The 20645-nt window shown below is 39.3% G+C and overlaps 1 protein-coding gene and 1 long non-coding RNA gene across 2 annotated transcripts in view; one reads left to right on the top strand and one right to left on the bottom strand.

Moving 5' to 3' along the window:
- The window catches only part of SLC33A1 (solute carrier family 33 (acetyl-CoA transporter), member 1), a 20910-nt gene extending 9881 nt beyond the window's left edge, over window positions 1-11029 (bottom strand). The window contains exon 1 of the mRNA XM_010844729.1: window positions 9803-11029. Within this exon, the coding sequence (XP_010843031.1) occupies window positions 9803-10577 (775 nt within the window). The 5' untranslated portion in view covers window positions 10578-11029. The remainder of the gene's footprint in view (window positions 1-9802) is intronic.
- Window positions 11030-11542: 513 nt separating this feature from the next.
- LOC104992022 overlaps window positions 11543-20645 on the top strand; it is a 14951-nt gene continuing 5848 nt past the window's right edge. Inside the window, exons 1-2 of the long non-coding RNA XR_825651.1 lie at window positions 11543-11591; window positions 12066-12129. This is a non-coding gene — a long non-coding RNA (uncharacterized LOC104992022). The remainder of the gene's footprint in view (window positions 11592-12065; window positions 12130-20645) is intronic.

Here is a 20645-nt window from a genome sequence, read left to right as displayed (position 1 = left end):
TAAACTTTGTTTTTAATCTGTTTAAGAATATTCTCTTTCAATTCTGTGATACATAAACATAACACACTCTTTTGGTTGTTTCAGTGGAAGAGAGCTGGGCCACTGGCCAATATTTTAAACAAGCAGAGAGAGTGAATAATGTTCTGGAAGATTCTGCATAATAGCTAAAAATAATATTAATAATAGAGGCACTATTTCTTGAGTGCATACCATGTGCTATAAATGTGCTAAGCAGTTTACACATATCATTCCCTTTACTACAACAACACAATAGATGAAGTTATCACCAGTCCCAATTTTCAGATGATGAAACAGGCTGAGAGAAGGCTGAAACATTGCCTGAAGTTACATTTGAAGTCAGCGCCTCATACAACCCATTTTAAAAACTGTATCTCCTTAACTACCATGAGAATGCATCTTATTTTATCTCTATGAAAATGCATAACTCTCTCTCGGTTCCTTCATTTGTAAAGTAAGAAGACTTGCCTAGAAAATTCCAGGTGTTTTCTAGCTCTAACATTCTGGAACTGTATTACATGTGTTTGCTTTTTAGTTTATTGCTAATGCAACACAATCAACTAACTGTTCATGAAGTCTAGCCATCTTTTTCCAAAAAAGGTAGACCTTCCTTAAGTCAAGGTTTTCCTCTATTAGTCTTGTTCTGCTGTGCTAGGTAAAGGTAGCTACTACAGTTTAAAACTCACTTACGATGAAGGCAAACAGCATCATAGATCAACTTAACTCACAGTATAGATCAAATTCACCTTAGTATTTAAATAATCCTTTCTTACCTGTTTTTTCATTTGATTTTTAAAAAAATGTTATATATTCTTATTTATTTATTTGACTGCACCAGGTCTTAGTTGTTGCATGTGGATCTAGTTCCCTGATCAGGGATCAAACCTGGGCCCCCCGCATTGGGAATATGGAGTCTTAGCCACTGGACCATCAGGCAAGCTCCCTATTTCATTTGATTTTTGTAGTCAACATGTGAGACAAGCAAAACAGGCATTATTACTATGAGAGACAAGGAAAAGCTCAGAATATTTAAATCTTTGCCATAGGTCCAATTAAGAGGCAGAACCTAATAAATCTTCTGATTTGGGTTCCATTATTTCATACTGCTTATATAAAGTTTTTTTTTTTTTTTTTTAATACTGTTGAATTAAGAATCTACTAGGACTTCCTGGTGGTCCAGTGGTTAAGAATCTGCCTACCAATGCTGGGAACATGGGTTTGATCCCTGGTCTGGGAAGCTTCCACATGCAGTGGGGCAACTAAGCCCATGCATCACAGCTACTGCAGCGCACATGCCCTAGAGTCTATGCTCTGCAACGAGAAGCCACAGCAATGCGAAGCCCATGTACCACAACCAGAGAGCAGCCTGTTCACTGCAACTAGACGGCGCAGCAACAAAGTCCCAGCACAGCCAAAACTAAATCAATACACTTAAAACATAAAAAGAATCTACTTGAATTGGCTAATTAGTCTCCAGAAGGGTAACCAAAAATGAGGCTCTGCTATTCAAATTATGCAAATAAAAAAGCTAAATCTTCTCAAACATACATGGAAATTTGTATTCTGAGATGAATTCTTCTCTCCATAACAGGAATTTACACAGATGGACCCCAACTTATGAAGGTCTCACTTGAGATTTTTCAATTTTATGATACTGTGAAAGCAATATGCCTTCAGTAGAAACTGCACTTCAAACTTCGATCTTTTCCCAGGCTAGCAATATTCATTATGAACCTCTGCTGTGAAGTTGGGCAGCACCCGAAAGTTACAGCTCCCAGTCAGCTACACAATCACAACGCTAAATGCACCACCATTCTGTACCCAGACAAGCACTATGGTTTTTACTTTCAGTACAGTCTCAGTAATTACATGATATTCAACACTCTGCTATAAGACAGGCTTTGTGTTAGATGATTTTGCCTCACTGTGGGCTAATGTAAGTGTTCTGAGCACGTTTAAGGTAGGCAAGACTAAGTTAAGACTTAAAAATTTTCAACTTATACTGGGCTTACTAGACATAACCCCATCAAAAGTTGAGAAGAAGCCATCATTAATTCTAGATATCAGAAGAAAAACAGGAAATAGGAAAAACTGAGATTCCTAAATGCAAAGGTATTCACTTTAAAATGCACTAATAAATACATATCTTATGATTAAAGCTCATTAAAATAACATCACAACATAACTTCTAGTTTGTATTAACATAGTTTTTAAATCTAGTTCAAAACCAATGAACAACAATTTAAAGATTATTCTTACAATTAAGTGAGGCTAATGTTCATTATTTTTGCATTCTTAATTTCGTCTGTGAAACTGACAAATAATGACATTTATGGAATATCATCTGTAATATTTATTCTCATTAAAGTTCTTGTTCATTATTTGATTTAAATGAGCAATTCAAGAAACCCTGAAAAAAGCTTTCACTGTCACCAGAAATTTCAATTAACGGTCTTTATAAAAATCTTAAGTGAAAATTTAAACTTTTAAGTTATATACTACTTTCAGCAAAAATTTTTTTAGTATAGTATTTTTTGTTTAGTGTATTCTCCCAGTTTTAATGAACAAAATCTTTATCTAAACTCTTTGATCCAGTGCAAAGAGAGAAAAAAAATTAATAAGAACAAGTTAAACAGGTTCAGTATTGTTTGCAGATAAGCTTATGCAACAATTCACCAGTATTCATAAAGGATGTAACAGTCAACTCCTGAATGTCTATTATGCCAAGGCAAAACACAGGACAGTGCAGTAAGTCTCCAAATCACTCTCTAAGACAAGCATTGTTATTCCTACTTTATACTCGGTGAAAGAGAATCACAAACCAGAAAGTACCAGAGGGGGATTCAAATTCAGATCTGATTCTGAAACAAGAATGCGTCCCATTATACTACTCAGATGCTCAGACACACCTACTGCAAGGAAGCTCTCTTCCGATCAAACAGACAGACCTGAGGAAAAAGGTACTTATTTTAGCTCCAATTATGAAGTCTGGAACGTAGATACTGGAGCAAACCTTCACGGCTTTGGACCAGGCCTCCAGATCCTCTGTGGCGTAGGTTCATTCTCTTCCACCATCAGAAAAGGTAGAAAAATTAAGCACAGTCTGATAAGAACCATCCTTGGATCAGAACAGCTTCTCTCTAACTCTCACAGTGTGGGAATTAACCTCAGTCCTTCAGAAGTCAGTGGCAGGAAAACAAACTTTCAGTTTCTGTTTTACATTACCATCAGGCCTTCCTTTTATCTTGCTTTCAGCACAGCTTTCTCTGCTTCACAAGTCAGAGTATGAAGGGACTTTAGACAGCTATCATCAGTCCACTGCTCTCACTTTCACCATGGAAGACACTGAAATAGAAATACTATGTATCTGGCCCTGGCTCACTAGCTAAGTCTCAACAAAAAACAGAACTTTCTTCTATGTCACAAACCACTCCCTTAAGCATTTTCTCAAAACATCTATGCCAAAGAGCATTCCCAGAAAATGCTGTTTTGATTATACAATATAGTATATCTTATTTGAGGATTAGAATTTTTGAAAGACAGCATGCAATGGAAAAACTGACTAAACACAAAGCTAATTTTGAAATCTTCATAATCCTTTGGTTTTCCTAACCCCTTAGAGAGGTGCCATGTTTGAGATCACATACTTTTTCATTAACTCCAGCAATGTTAGGTTCTCCTCTGGGGTAGAAGAAATGGTTTCTTCAATCAAGCACCCGATTAAGCAGCTGTCTGGTTATCAAGAGCCCTATTGTCCCAAAACATTAAACTCAGCCCAGGATGCAAAACTGAAGCTTAGAGACCAATAGATGCAATGCTCCCATCTCATGCTAAATCTGGAGCATGTATCACTGAACAGAAGAAAATGAACCACTCTTTCCATGTTTTAAGGGCTTCCCTTGTGGTTCAGCTGGTAAAGAATCTGCCTGCAATGTGGGAGACCTGAGTGCGATCCCTGGGTTGGGAAGATCCCCTGGAGAAGGGAAAGGCTACCCACTCCAGTATTCTGGCCTGGAGAATTCCATGGACTGTATAGTCCATGGGGTCACAAAGCGTTGGACACAACTAAGCAACTTTCACTTTTACTTTTCCATGTTTCAAAATATGTTCAGGTCAAGCACAAAATCCGTATTAATTAAACATACATATATATCTCTACTCTGATGCTATGATAGGAGGCTCTTGCATTCAGTTTTTGTACAACCTATATCCTGACACCCCAAAAATCACTTTTTGTAAGACGAAAGCTGAATTTTGACTTTTTAAAACAGTTGACAGTAAGTAGTCCAAACTATCGCATGAAGATGCAGGGTACATGAGAATAGCTAAAATGAAAAATAATAACAGGAAATGCTGGCAAGGATGCAGAGAAACTGAATCGCTCATATATTGCTGGTAAGGAGAGAAAATGATACAGCCACTCCAGAAAAAATTTGGTCAGTTCCTTTCAAAACTAAAAATGCACTGACAAATAAACCAGCATTTGCATTCCTGGGCACTTATCTGAGAGAAACGAAAACTTATTTGCACATAATAATCATCAAAAAACTAGAAACTACTCAAATCACCTTCAACAAATGAGTGGTAAAACAAAGTGTAGTATGTAAAAAAAAAAAAAAAAAAAGGAATATTTCTCAGCAACAAGACAGAACAAATCACTGATCCATGTAACAACTTGGAAAAACCTCAAAGAAATTATTCTAAGTGAAAAGAGCCAATTACCAAAGGACATACACTAAATGATTTCACTTATGTAACATTTCTGAAATAACATAACTATAAAGATGGAAAACAGATTAGGGGCTGACAGGGATTAGGGATGGAGAGGAGGAAATGGGCATAGCTGTAAAGAAACAACAGCAAAGTATATTGTGGAGAAGGTACAGCTGAGTATTTTGATAGCGGTGTTGGAGGTTACATAAGCTTAAATGTGATAAAACTGCATACAGCAATACAAACATAAATGAGTATAACTGTTGAAATCTGAATAAACTCTATGGATTGTACCAATGTCAATTCCTTGGTTTTGATACTGTACTATAGTTATATAAGATTTTAACAGTGGAGGCTAGGGAAAGGGTGCATAGGACTTCCCTAAACATTTATCTGCAACCTCCTGTGAATCTATAATTATTTAAAAATAAAGTTTTTAAAAACTAGTGGGAAATTTAAACGAGAAAAAGTTCTACTAAAAGTTCTATGATTGGGCTAGGAATAAGAAATGCAGGTCTCAACACAACACTGTAAATCAACTATACAATAAAAATTTTTAAAGTAAAGAAATGTAGGTCTCAAACCCATGACAATATAAAATATCTAAAAGGAAAGAAATCCTTAGATGTGCTGAAATCATGTATTCTATAGCTTTAACTGATAACAACTGAAATTCAGCTATCATGTTCAAAAGTAAAGGGGAAAAAATGAAATTTAAAAAGTTTTTCTTATTTAACACCAAACCAAGAAATAGAAATCCTAGAAGGTTACAAACATCTTGCTTTCTGAATATGCACCCTTTCCTTAATAAATATTTCAGCATGTACACTGACATATAAAATACATATTTGTGATCTCCCATACCAAGATATGAGTATGGGAGATCCAAGGCAACCCACTCCAGTATTCTTGCCTGGAGAATCCCATGGACAGAGAAGCCTGGTGGGCTATAGTCCACAGAGTCACAAAGAGTTGGACACACTAAAGCAACACGGCATGCATGCACATATATATATATACACATATATATACACATACACACACACATTGTAAGATATAAACTCCACAGTAAAAAATATAATGAAAAGAACATGAAAAATACAAGATTTATCCCAAATTGTATTTAAAAGAACAGATGAAATCAGGGGTTTTATATTTTTCATTTTCTAGGAGAGTATCTTGTATTAAGTCTATTTTGCTTTCTCCACTAGAGTTTTTAGGAACACTATAAATGAAAGTAGAAGACTGTAATTAGTGAGGTTCTATAATTCTTTTATTGATGCATTTACATACTAAAGGCTAATTCAACTGGCCTCCAAGTATATCTCAATGAAATTGGAAGTGAAATTCAACATATACCAAATAAGACATATACCAAATAAAATCAAATGCATTTTTAGTTTACAGTGTATTTTGTAAATTGGCTTTTATGCACCCCATCCACAAAATTTCACAGTTCTTTACTGGACAAAGAAAGCTTATAGTACCATTTCTCCTTTGCTTTGTTTTAAAATTTTGGGGTATGGTCTCCAGCTTTTAATATTTAATATCTCCTGAATCTTGTAGCCCCAGTTGTTGTTGTTTAGTTACCAAGTCATGTTGGACTCTTTTGCAATGCCATGGACTGTAGCCCACCGGGCTCCTCTGTCCTTGGGGATTCTCTGGGCAAGAATACTGGAGTGGGTTGCCATTTCCTTTTCCAGGAGATCTTCCTGACCCAGGGATTGAATCTGTGTCTCTCGCGTCTCCTGCACTGGCAAGGTTCTTTACCACTAGCGCCTCCTGAGAAGCCCAGACATGAGGCTACCTACCTGCCTTTAAAAGGGCATGAGTTTTTCAGGTCGCCATTGTCCTCTCCAATAACTTGCACCAGTCTTGCACCAGATCATTTTAGTTGGCAAAACTCCACTATAAATTACTTGTGGGCAGAGAATGGCCAGGTTTTAGTCATCAAATTATAACACCTGTCATATGACTAGTACCAAAAAGGGAATCAATGCTAAGTAAACAAAAAGATGTGGGTCACTTTAAAAACAGAATAACAAAAACCCCTTAATCTGTCACTTCTGGGCATCTGGCATTCTGGGAGCATGCTGATGTTTTTTTTTAGACATCAGCAGTCAGAGTGCTGATTTCTCTGGCAGAAAAGCCCAATCAGCATATCTTATATTTAGGTTTTGAAGCTTTCCTTGAAGTTTTTCCTAATTTTCTGACAACTGAAGGAAAAACACCAAATAAACACCGGACACTTATGGCTTAGCAAATCTAAGCCATAAGTAAATCTCTAACTAGCCAATTAAGTTTCCTTATCAGTTTCCTCATCTATAAGAATGAAAGGACTAAAATACATCTTTTCAAGTCATAAAACTTTATGCTGTAATCTCTGTGTTCTTCTGGGTTACTCTCGTATTTCTTGAAACTTAAAAGGTTGTCTCTTTTTGCTACTAAAGATCCTTGAAAACCAATGGGGCAGGACCAAAAGAAGGTTACCTCTGGGTTAAGGACTGTCCTGTATTCCTGAAGGAACCAAAAGGCAATCTCAGCATAATTAAGTTTTTCTTTCTAAGGGATTCTATTAAATATTTTCATCCTATCCTTCCATTCTAAATTGACTATTTAGATTACTACTTTCTTGATATAAAAACTGTTCTTTCTGATTGTATTCTATCTCTATGTATGTGTAGCTCAAAACAAAGTTCTAATCACAGAATATATTTCAGAATTAAAAAAAAAAAATTATGCATCTTTTAAAGTTTCTCGTTTTCTAAACAGTCACCTCAGTGTTTGCCTCTTCTATTACCTGATCGACTGTATTTCCTCCATGATTCTCTCTGTGCTAAATTTCTCAAAGCCACTGGTTCTTCTTAGTTATACTAAGTTCCCCCACCCCCTCAAAAAAAAAAAAAATTATAAATGTGGTATGTACAGTTGTACAAATAAGAATGAAAAAAGCAGGAATTCTTCAACTCTTATTAAAATGCTTGAACCCAAAACAGCAATATACTACGGATATAAAAGCTCAATTAAAAAGTAAGTTATTTTTACAGTTTCCTAGAGAACACAGTTCAAATTCAAAAAAAGACAGCTATTCAAAATAATAAACCAGTGTAAATAAAAATCTAGTGGTATGTCTCTGATCTTCCCAAAGGGGCATGGCTGTGGCTGAGGGAGGATATAGCCATAATGGTCCTTGAACGGATAACTGCATTCTCTGGAAGGATACTGTATGAGTCACTTAGTTAACACACAACAAAGCTCTAACTTACTCAGTAATTTAGGTTCCATGGCCTCTTCAATCTTGATTTCTCTACTGAGGCTTTCTCATAATAAGGAACACATCATCCTATTAGCCTTTTTTGGTGATATGAACCGTCCAATAAAAAACAAAAAGCAAAACACGTAAAAAGCAACAAGGTGCTGATATGATGCATTCACAAAGGATTTCTGAGCAGAAAATTCTCCATAGAGCAGGAGTGCCACCCCAGAACACTTAGAGACAAATCTGGCTAGGTGCATAGCAGTATCACTCAACTATCTTCAGCCTTAAATCAACTAAGAAAATGTATAACTATTAATATTATCAGTAATAGTGGCTCACTAGCAGTTTAAAGAAGTAGAAAGGGGGGTCCCTGACAGGGTGTAGGGATGTGGAGGGGGTGTATACGATTTCAGAAATACAGTTGTGAATCCTTTCCTCCCTTCCCTGAATGTTGTAACCCTTAAAATGCCCTTGCCACTCACCTTGTTGTTGTTTACTAAGTCGTGTCCAACTCTTTCGTGCCCCATGGACTGTAGCCTGCCAGGCTCCTCTGTCCATTCCCAGGCAAGAATACTGGAGTGGGTTGCCATTTCCTTCTCAAGGGGATCATCCTGACCCAGAGACTGAACCCTCATCTCCTACACTGGTAGGCAGATTCTTCACCACTGAGCTTTTTAAACTTTACCACTGTCTTTTTATACTTCAAAAGATAATCATAAACTCATCCTAAATGCATCATCACTACCAGAATTAAGAACTCTATTACCAATAGTAATAAAGAGCTCTTATTACGAATAGTACCAGTGTTATTTTTGATAATGGCAATTTTACACTGTTTCTTAGTTTTTAGGAAAGTTAAAAAACAAAAAGAAAACCAAAACACAAAAAACCAGAAAACATTACAGGGCTATGTGTTATGCTCATGTAGAAAGAAGGGGAAATCTATAGGATTAACAATTTCCTACAGGACAAACTTTAAACTCTTACTGGTAGCAATTAAACAATTCAGTCAACAACCTTCAATTTGGTCACAACCTTTCTTTCAGCACCATTTCCCAAAAGCAGATGCCACAAACCAGTGCTTCAGGAATTTGGAACACTGTATGCACTATCTTGTATCTTTTGGTACTTTGCTGCTTCACTGTATTTTCAGCTGGTGTTTGGTGGCTTCTGGGAACTTTACTTACCCACATCATGAAATCTTATTCAGCAAGGGCAAATGTAAAGCCTGACTCTCACAAGTTCTTTTTGAGGGCTGGAATTGGCTTTAATCACAGAAGGCCCTTTGAACTCTGTCACTTAGCCCACTCACTAATGTTTGAATGGATTAACCCTGTTCCATTCATCAGAAGACTAGATGAGATAGAAACAGGGTCTTGGTATAAGAGTAAGGGTAGGAATGGACTAGAAAGCATGGAGCTAGAAATCTCAATCTAACAAAAGACAAAAGGAAAATTATAGAGTCAGGCAGGGTTCATGCATTCACACCAGCCAGACTTTTAAAAAATGTGCACCTATTATTATGCAAGCACCAAGGTATCCCTAGACTCAGAGTTTTGTTTGCTCTTACACAACAATGTTTATTGGATGAGCTGCCTTTCCCTAATCACTTCAGAATACAGATCAGTTATGACTGCTTTAATGTAATCATTCTGGCTGAAGCTCATGTTAGCAGAACAGATAACTTACCTCCGATCATCTCCCATATGATTTCCAGTTCATTAAATAACGGTTCTAACACACACAGTCACACACACTGTCGAAAGGATTTATAAACGTACAATAAACCCAACAGCACAATAAATACACTACCTGAAAGAGTGACGATTCCCCTGGGTTGAGGCTCAAACCGCAAGTATTTGTTACAAAAGTCGGCAGATTCAAGGGCCAAAAACAAAACATTGCCCAAAAAGTAGCCGGCTGTTTGGCCCACTGAATTACAAGTAGAAGCATAACCCACGTTTTCCCGGGATAACATAGTTAACGCCCAACCATCCACAGCGATGTCCTGGGTGGCTGCCAGGAATTCAAACAAAAAGAAAGTCACAGTGAGAGCAACCACGTCGGGGGTTCGGCCATCTGTATTTCCGAGCAAATGGTCCACTTGAGTAGACAGATATATCATGAAGAATCCCAATATATACTGTGTTGGGACAAGCCAAGATTTACGACGACCAAAGTTCTTAAAGTAAACCGCATCAACCAACGGGGCCCAGAGTAATTTGAGACTGAAGGGCCAAAAGACAAAACTGAAGAACGCTTGATCTGTATAGCTAACATTTTTGCTCTGCAAAATGAGTGGGATGCTTCCCGCCAAGCCCAGTGGAATGCCCTGAAGTACGTAAAGAAAGAGCAACAGCAAAATACTGCTCAATTCCGCCCGGCAGCTCCGTGGGGTTTTTGAGAAATCAACAGTGCTGATATCCCGAAGAAGAGCTTCTTTGTCCCCTTCCCCGCCCACCACCTCCGGAAGATTATCATCCCAGGAGCCCGGCGGCAGAGGACCACTCTTCAAATCTAGAGAGTGGTTGAAAGTCCCTGGCCTTCGTTGCCGACTGCTGTCCTTGTGGGAGACGGTGGGTGACATATCAGAGACGATGCAGAGCCCCGTTTGAGGGGGGCCGGGGCTGAGCGTCTTGGATCCGTCTAGTCCCAGGTCCAAGGCTGTCGCTCTGGACCGGGGTCTCTATGGCTCAGGAAGGGGGGCAGGGCGCGGGTTGATAAGGGCACTTCTTACTGTGGCCCGCAGAGCTGAAGCCGGGAGCCAGTCCGCTGGCTGCAGGCCCAGGCAAAACCCAGGTAGGTGCCCCTTGGAGCGGCGTCAAGGAGCCTGAAGAAATCCCCCGGGCAGTCGCGCCGGGGTCTAGGCTGGAGGACAGGGCCGTGGTGCTGCTATGAAAACGGGCTCCTAGCTGCGGCGAGGCCAAACGGCCAGTCCAGCCGATCCACGGTCCTCTCCCGCCGTCACCAAAAAAGCCGACAGCACTTTCTCCACCGGACACCATAGACATCCGATAACTTCCTGTCTGGAGCTTCAGGAAGTGGTCCTAGTCTCAAATAAGTCCTGAACCCGCCTCCAGGGCAAGCCAATCAGGAGACGCTCTCGTGGCCGAGTTCGGAAACAATGCTCGGTAGGAACCTGAAGCCCGAGTGGCCGAGACCTCTTGGGAGGATTAACGCGAACGCACCGTGCAGCCGGGGCGGGGCATCGCACGAGCTCCGGCGCTGTGAGCGCATGCGACTGTATGGAAAGCGTGGGTCTCGGTCATTGGGCCCCTGCAGGCACGTGGGGGCGGAGTCAGCTAGGCCTCTGCGGATAGCTGAAGGTTTCTACGGTGCATCCTCTGATTCTCGGCGACTCAGTGAGGGCTTGTCACTAAGCTCAGTTCAGTTTAGACGCTCAGTCGTGTCCGACTCTATGCGATCCCATGGACTGCAGAACGCCAGGCCTTCTGTCCTTCACCAGCTCCCGGGGCTTGCTCAAACTCCTGTCCATCCAGTCGGTGATGCGATCCAACCATCTCATCCTCTGTCGTCCCCTTCTGCCTTCAACCTTTCCCAGCATCAGGGTCCCTTCCAATGAACCAGTTCTTCTCATCAGGTGAGCAAAGTATTGGAGCTTCAGCCTCAGCATCAGTCCTTCCAATGAATATTCAGGACTGATTTAGTCACTAGGCTGGAGGTGGGCAAAGCCCAAACAATGGCTGGGTATTTTGTGATACTCCTGCTTTCATGGGCCGGGTAGAAACAGTGAGGAGAAGGATTGCGTTTATGGAATTTACTTAGCAGGCAGAGACGGTTTGTGCCCTCCAGAGGGTAAAAAATAGTCCTGGCTAAAAGGCTAAGCGCCTTCCTTACAATACCTCCTTATTCCTGGAATGAATGAAACTGCTCAAGGCGCGCTAGCTTTCTTCGTAGTCTGTTCTTCAAAGTGGGGGAAGAAGTTTAGGGGAACTGGTGTCTGCATAACTAGTTAAATTGAATAGATTGGAATGATTCCTTATCGTTCTATTTTTTAGTTACTGTAAAATATCTAGTAAAAACCAAATATTAAAATTTTGTTTCTTGTTAACAGGTGTGCGTTGTTGAAATGATCACGGAGAACTTAATCTTGAGCAACCTGTAGCGCCTATTTGCAGGTCTGGAATAGAAACGCAGACTGGAACACCAGTGGTAGCCACAGGGGGCAAGGAGAGGGTGGGATGAATTGGGAGATTAAGTTTTACATAAATACACTATCAAGTGAAGTGGGAACCTGGTGTATAATACAGGGAACTCTGTTTAGTGCTCCCTGAAGACTAAGGTGGGTGGGATGGGGTGGAGGGAGGGAGGTCCAAGAGGGAGAGTATATATGTATACATATAGCTGATTCATTTCATCCTACAATGGTGACTTAACACAACGTTGTAAAGCAATTATAGTCCAATAAAAAACTAGGTTACATATACCAAAAAAAACCCCACAAAACTAAATCCTAAAATTAAAGAGGGATTTCCCTGGTGGTTTAGTGGTTAGGGCTCTGCACTTTCACTTGGGTGACCCAGCTTTGTTCCCTGGGCAGGGAACTAAGATCTGGTAAGTCCCGTGGCTTGGCCAAAAAGAAAAACATACAATTCAAGATAAACATACTAAATCTTACACCATTTAAGAGATAAAGCATCTTACTGTTGGCCTCTTCCATATATAAATGTTGACATTTTGACAACTGTTTATCTCAAAATTATTCAGGGAAGAAAAAGTTTGGATTCCTGAAGATGGACCTTAAATTTGAATTTAAAAGTTACACATTTATTAAATGTAACCTATAGTTTACACATGAAACCAAGCTATACAAATAATGCATTTCTGAAGACTAACATTCTGTAATGTTTCAGGAAAGTTTTGGCAGAGATGGTAGTTGTTATGTGAAATTCCATTTGTAAGCATCAAAGGTCTATGTACTTGCTGAGAATTTTTTTAAAGTACTTAGGCATATTAAGTTAAAAGTAAATACTTGCTGAATAGTGAATTATGTAATAGAAAGTTTAATACTAAGCTAGTAAGTATGGAAGTGGAAATTATTTCCATTTCGAGACTAATTTTATAACATATTACAAATTCCCATTCATATTGTCAGCATCCATTTAGATTTACATGTTGCAGAATAGCTATCTGTGTGTGTGTGTGCTTTTTATCTTGCCCATAAGTTCTTGGTATAATCATGATTAAATTCTATTCAATTTTTATATGGTTAGAGAATTTCTTTCATTATTTTTAAAAAACTGGGTGTATAGGTGAACTGAATCCTTGCATGTTCAAAAAATGTAGTTGTTGACTTCCAACTTCTACTATTACTGATAAGGAAGAAATATTCACCTGATTTTATTTCTTTTGTAAATAGGTTGTTCTTTCTGTCTGATACTTGTTTTTTTCTTAATTTCTAGATGTGCCTTTTATAAAATAAATCATAATCCTTTCTGGTTATATTCATTATCTATTGCTGAGTAACATATTACCTCAAAACTCAGCACTTTAAAAGAGTAAACATTTTATCTCACAGTTGTTGGCTAGGAGTTCAGAAATGGTTTAGCTGGGTGTTTCTGGCGTGGTATCTCTCACAAGGTTGCAGTGAGATGTCAGCTGGGCTGTCAATCATCTGAATGCTTGACGGGCTGGAGAATCCATTTCCAAGATGGCACACTCATATGGCTGTTGGAAGGAGGCCCCAGTTCCTTGCCATGTGAAGCTCCCTGTAAAACTGGTTAGATAGTTTTCCAACATGGTGGTTGGTCTCCTGCAGAAAAGGTGGTCTAAGAGAAAGAGGAAGGAAGAAGTTACAATGCTTTTATGACTCAGTCACAAATGTCACATACTGTCACTTTTTAAAAAATCTCTACTATATTCCATTCATCAGAAGCAAGTCATAAAGTCCAGCCAACACTCAAGAGAAGGAGAATAAAGCTCCACCTCTTGAAGAGAGACTTCCCTGGGGCTCAGGCAGTAAAGTGTTTTTGAAGGGAAGCATGTCAAAGGATTTGTAAACATAGTTTAATCTGTCACACTGGGAATCAGTGAATCATTTCAATCTGAAGATAAAAATCTTCTTCCAGTTCAGTGAAGTTTTCTTGTATTATTAAAAAAAAATTACATGTAATAATTTATCTGTAGGTTTTTAAGGGTTTTAAAAGTTGCGACATTCTCATGAAGGAAAGGTGCAATTTTGGCTTAATTCAAGTGTAGGTACCAATAGAAGGACTTTGATATATTATAAATCATTTGAATTATAATTTGCTATTGTATTTGTCATCTAACCCATAAATCCTATAGGTTGCAGAGTTAATATTAACTATATTTACATATATTAAATATTTATATATTAATTTATAACTATTTATATTATTATTGTTGTTAATATAACTAACCTCAGCATACCAACTCTGTAATACCTACACCTACTCTGATACTGTATTCAGTACCTCTGATACCAATATTGTTACTGATGTTTCCTAGAGCCTCAAAGAAACTCTAGGAACGTCAGGGGTAAAAGAGAACATAGACTACTGAAATATGCTATAGGCCAATTATTTTTTTAGATATTCAGATGCCATAACAAAATATACTGAAGTCTGTTAGGCCAAGAAATTCAATAGCAATTGGTACTAGTGGATTATTATAAACAAAAAATTTGTGTCTTGTTAATGTAAGCCCTCAGAACTATTCTTGTGTGTACAGATAGCTTTTGTGTACTTATTATATCAACTGTGACCTGTGTGGACAAGTCATCCTGCATTTCTAAGTAGTCAAAACAAGTCTCTTAGTAATATATTGTTTTTTAAAGTCCAGTAAACCTGTCAGGAGGAATCCAGACATAGGTGTCTACTCTGACTATAAGTTTCTAATCTAAAACATGTGGTCATACTGGCTATGACTCAACACTCACGCACAAGCACAAACCAAGAAGTTCAACAACTAATATTAATTTGTTGTCTAAAATAATCCAAAATAATACAGTTGCTTTTGACTATTTTCAGGCCAACCAATAGAGCCATATAATAGCTAATACATCTTGAACCCATCAAAAAGAAAAGATGAAATGATTACTCTTTTATTTTAAAGGCCACTTGGTTAGGCTTCCCTGGTGGCTCAGAGGTTAAAGCATCTGCCTGGAATGCGGGAGACCCAGGTTCGATCCCTGGGTTGGGAAGATCCCCTGAAGAAGGAAATGGCAACCCACTCCAGTACTCTTGCCTGGAGAATCCCATGGAGGGAGGAGCCTGGTAGGCTACAGTCCATGGGGTCCCAAAGAATTGGACATGACTGAGTGACTTCACTTTCACTTTCACTTGGTTACCTGAAGTTGATCAAACTGGTCTTTGATACTTAGTCCCCTGATTATGTATAGGCTAGCTAAAAAATACAAAATAGTTTCTAAACGTCTCATATATTTATGATTGTCCTCATTATTCCATTTTCCACAATCTGCCAGAGGTTTAAACGTTATAGCATGGCTATCCAGATCTGACATTCAAATGATGATACTGAATCAAAGAGTCCAAAGCCATCTTGGTCAATTCCTTTTCATTTAGAAGCTGAATTCTGACCAAAAGCATGTTGAGGGTGAAGGATGGGTCAGGAAATTCTAATATAAGATATGGTGCAATCTTGGTGTAAGTAACGTGTAATATAATGCCAGATATTATGTATAGTAAGCCAGCTGGTCATACATTATGTATATTTCACATTAAGTATCTAAACTCTTGAGGCTTTTTAGAGCTTCCAACCCTAATGTCTTCCCTCAACTTGATATGGCAGTTTTAAAACTTAGCTTCCAAATTCTTTATCACTTCTCCCTTTGAGAAGTAGGATCTATGTCCCTTTCCTTGAATCTAGGCTCTATGAACAATAGAATACAGATTAAGTGATGCTGGGATAATTTCCAGGCTCAAGTCTTAAGGAACTGGTAGTTTTTACTTTCTGTCTCTTGAGATAATCACTCTTAGAATTGAATTCCATGCACCTGGAAGGGAACTAAGGCTCATGGCTCTCAGCTTTGGCTGAGCTCCCACTCAACAGCATCAGCTTGACAGCTGTGTGTGTGAGCCATCTTAAAATGGAATCTTCCAGCCCCAGGTTGAGCTGCCCTTGCAGCCATCACATGGAACAGAGGCAAGTCTTCCCCGCTAAAGTGAAAAAAGTGAAGGTGTTAGTTGCTCAGTCGTTTTGACTCTTTGTGACCTCATGGGCTGTAACCTGCATCTCCTGCATTGCAGGTGGATTCTTTAATGTCTGCGCCACCAGGGATGTCCACAGTTAAGTCACGCCCAAATTTACTGTTTACTCATCATAAGGCCTTGTGGTAGTCTTCCTGTCTGACAGACAGACATTTTCCTACACATCTGGGAGCACTCCCCCGACAGGCTCAGCAAATGTGGAACAATTGTCACCACTACTATGAAAATAAGGCGGCTACTGCGGGGGACTTTCAGCCAATACTGTCGAGAGCAGCTGCTCTTTTTACATACTGAGGGCCCCTTACTCACTTCTGTTAAGTGAGTAAAGGGAGTAAAAGGGAGTAAAACTCCCTTTTCTTTGGGAAACTGGCCTTCCTTGATTGGTGCGTTCTGACAAAGCTAGTGAAACTGCCAATGTAAAACCCTCCTGGCTGCTGCTAAGTCGCTTCAGTGTATCCGACTCCATGCGACCCCAGAGATGGCAGCCCACCAGGCTCCCCATCCCTGGGATTCTCCAGGCAAGAACACTGGAGTGGGTTGCCATTTACTTCTCCAATGCATGAAAGTGAAAAGTGAAAGAGAAGTCGCTAAGTCGTGTCCGACTCCTAGCAACCCCATGGACTGCAGCCTACCAGGCTCCTCCATCCATGGGATTTTCCAGGCAAGAGTACTGGAGTACTGGAGTGGGGTGCCATTGCCTTCTCCGAAACCCTCCTGGAGGTAGCCATAATTCTTTATTGCCTTCAGTTGCCCGACTCCATCCTCTGTTACTTACACTTGAATAATCTTAAGCGTGAACACAGGGTCTACACTAGGCCTGTCAGAGTTGTGTGGATTTGCTAAAATTTACCAACCAGGCTCATACTTATAACACTGATGACCATTTAGCTTCTTTCTGGTTTGATGATTTGTTTTCTCAAAACTCCCCCAAATACACATGTAAAATGTAAAATATATATCAATATTATCAATAGTATAAATATAAAACACACACATATATTTTAAAGTTAAATTTCTGGGTTGAAATATATATTTAAAATGTAAAGTATAATATTGCCAAATGGTCCTCCAAAAAGTTTTATACTAATGTATAATGTTTAGCTGTGATTAATTGTATCTGCTTGCCCCTCATCAACCTTTGTATTTCAGACTTGTCAGTGTACACCAATATGAGAGCACCAAAATGTGATGCTATTTTTAATTGTTTTCTATTAATGATAAAAGCATATGTTCACCTTGGGAACTCCCTGGCAGTCTAGTGAATCGAACCCCCCAGAGGTCAGGGTTCAGTCCATGGTCAAGGAAGCCAAAAGCAAAGAACAACGAAAATACATATTTTTATATCAATTTTTTAAAAATTTTATTTCTTTTTTCCTATGACTTAGGGCTGAAGTTCTCAAAAACAAGGTATTAATTACATCAAAAAAGTTACTTATTATATTATTGATATTTACTTTTAAAAATTATTTATTTATTTAATTGTAGCATGTGGGATCTAGTTCCCTGACCAGGGATTGAACTCAGGCCCCCTGCATTGTGAGTAAGGAGTCTTAGCCACTGGACCACCAGGGAAGTTCCCTGTTATTTACTTTTACCAACAAAAAAAATGTCGCTCACCATCTGGTTGTACAAGAATGAAGTCCCTAGCCACTGAAGTTGCTGACCTTTGACATACCCTGAAAGGAGTTCAGGGTGAAGATCAAGAATGAGGCACTCTCTGCTCGGGAAAACTGGCAGAACAGACCTTCTCATAGTAAGCTATTTTCAGGAGAAGATTTTATGACTCAAATTTCTTGCATGTTCTCATGTCTAGAAAAGCTCTAAAATCATTAAGGGAGACATCAGCTCCTCCTGACTAGCAGCAACCTTCTACTTGGATGTTTACTCAATTGCATATACTTTGCCAAAATCATGTATACACTGATCTCTCCCTTACCTCTTCCTAGTGGTTCATCAGAACTCTCTGAGAGACTGTCTCTTGGGCTATAGTCTTCAATAAGTTCCCAAACAGAACTGAACTCACAGCTGTCACACTGTGCTTTCTTTACTTTTTTAGTTGACACTATCAATTTTTATTCCTTTGCCAGTATCCTGTTTTTCCATTTGGAAGCTTGTGGAGTTTTCCTTTGTTTTTGGAGTTCAGAATTTTCACCATGTATGTTTTTCTGTTAATCTTATTCAACATTTATTAGGTCTTTTTGAACAAAGTTTAGAATTTTTCATGAATTTAGGGAAATTTTCTTTTATAATACATTTGATTTTTCCTTTCTTTCTTTCCTCTTCATTAACTCTTCCTGGAAATCCAGTTGTTTACTGGATTTCTCTCTTTAGCCTTCTTGTTACTGAAAGTAGGGTCTGGGTGCTCGCTGCTCGAAAGCCAGTAAAGAAGCCAGATTGGTGAAAAGAAAAATTTGCTTTCTTTCAGACAACCAGGGTAGTGGTCGGGGAAGAGACACATGTCTGTCCAAAGGCCGACTCTGCCTATCCTCAACAATTAGGAGACGAGCTTTTATAGACGGAGTGGGCTACAGGCAGAAATAGCAGTCAGCTCAGACAGTCACCTTAGTCTGACCAGAGTCATCTTGATTATTTTAAGTAGAGTTAATCTTCAGCTACAGGGTCAGTTTGTTTCCATTTCTTTGAGGTCGATTCTTGGAATTGTGGCAGCTTATATCATGGCTACAGTCTGGTCATGTAGTTAACATCTCACTTGGTGGAGGTTTCAGTATCCATAAGATGGCTCATGGGATATGGCTCAGAATATTATCTATAGCCCTTGAGAAAGAACTAAAGGTCCTTGATCTTGCTTATTGACCAAACTATTATCGCATTGTCCTTTCTGACTGCTTTTCTTTGCTTTTGCATTTTCTCACTTCTCTGATTAAATTTATTCTTTGGCTAAAGTTTTTCCACAGACAAAAGGCAAGTGGAGGACATGCGTGGGGGTGGGGGTGGCAAGGACCATAAGGTCCTGCTCCATTTCATTCTCCCGCAATGTTCCCTTTTCTTTTTGCTTTATGTTACTAGAAACTTCCAAACTAGGTCTATCCAAAACAAATGGGAATTACATAATCAAAATCTGTGCATTTTGCCAGGGATTAGGGAGAGGGAGGAATGAGTAAGGGGAGCACAGTGACGCTTAGTAGAGTGAAACTACTCTTACGATACTGTATGATAGTTATATGTCACTGTTTTTGTCCAAACCCATAGAATGTGTGACACCAACATGAACTATGAACTGTGGGTGATACTGATGTGTCACGAATGTACCACTCTGTGGGCAATGCTGATTATGGGGGAGACTATGCATGTGTGGGGCAAGGGGCATGTAGGAAATGTATTTGTGTTCTGCTCAATTCAGCTGTGAAAAAATAAGCCTATTTTTTAAAAACTGCATTTCAAAATGATGTAAACTTATCTCATTAGGAAAATGACTATAGAAAGCTATTTGCATGGGGATTGGGAAGGATGAAGGTTTGATAAATTAAGAATAGTAGATTACCAATAACTACTGATGTTTGGTAATACTGAAATTCATTATACCATTCTGTTTATTTCATACATGTTCAAGATTCTAGGTAATGAAAAGTAAGAAAAACAAACAAAAAATTGGTTAACTAATGTTCTGCTCCAAAATCACTGTGGACAGTGAGGACAGCCGTGCTGTCCAAAGACGCTGCTTGGAAAAAAAGTTGATGGACCTAGACGGCGTATTGAAAATCACTTTGCCAACAAAGGTCGACCTAATCAGAGCTATGGTTTTTCCAGTAGTCATTTACAGATGTGAGAGTTGATCATAAAGAAGGCTGAGCACTGAAGAACTGATGCTTTTGAACTATGGATGGTGCTGGAGAAGACTCTTAAGAATCCCTTGGACTGCCAGGAGATTCAAACCAGTCAGTCCTAAAGGAAATCAACCCTGAATATTCATTCAAAGGACTGTTGCTGAATCTCCAATACTTTAGTCACCACATGCAAAGAGCCAACTCATTGGAAAAGATTCTCGTGCTGGGAAAGATTGAAGGCAGGAGGAGAAGGGGGCAACAGAGGATGAAATGGTTGGATAGCATCACCAACTTAATCGACATGAGTTTGAGCAAACTCTGGGAATTAGTGAAGGACAGGGAAGCCTGGCGTGCTGTGGTCCATGGGGTCTCAAAGGGTCGGACACGACTGAACGACTGAGCAACAACAGTTCAGTTCAGTTCAGTTCAATCGCTCAGCACTGTCCGACTCTTTGCGACCCCATGAATTGAAGCATGCCAGGCCTCCCTGTCCATCACCAACTCCCAGAGTTCACTCAGACTCACGTCCATCGAGTCAGGGATGCCATCCAGCCATCTCATCCTCTGTTGTCCCCTTCTCCTGCCCCCAGTCCCTCCCAGCATCACAGTCTTTTCCAATGAGTCAACTCTTCACATGAGGTGGCCAAAGTACTGGAGTTT

The sequence above is a fragment of the Bison bison genome, unplaced genomic scaffold (genome assembly GCF_000754665.1).
Source record: "Bison bison bison isolate TAMUID 2011002044 unplaced genomic scaffold, Bison_UMD1.0 scf7180017864207, whole genome shotgun sequence".
Lineage (NCBI taxonomy): Eukaryota > Metazoa > Chordata > Mammalia > Artiodactyla > Bovidae > Bison > Bison bison.
The sequence above is the reverse complement of the archived record's forward strand: the minus strand, read 5'-3'. Positions and strand labels throughout refer to the sequence as shown.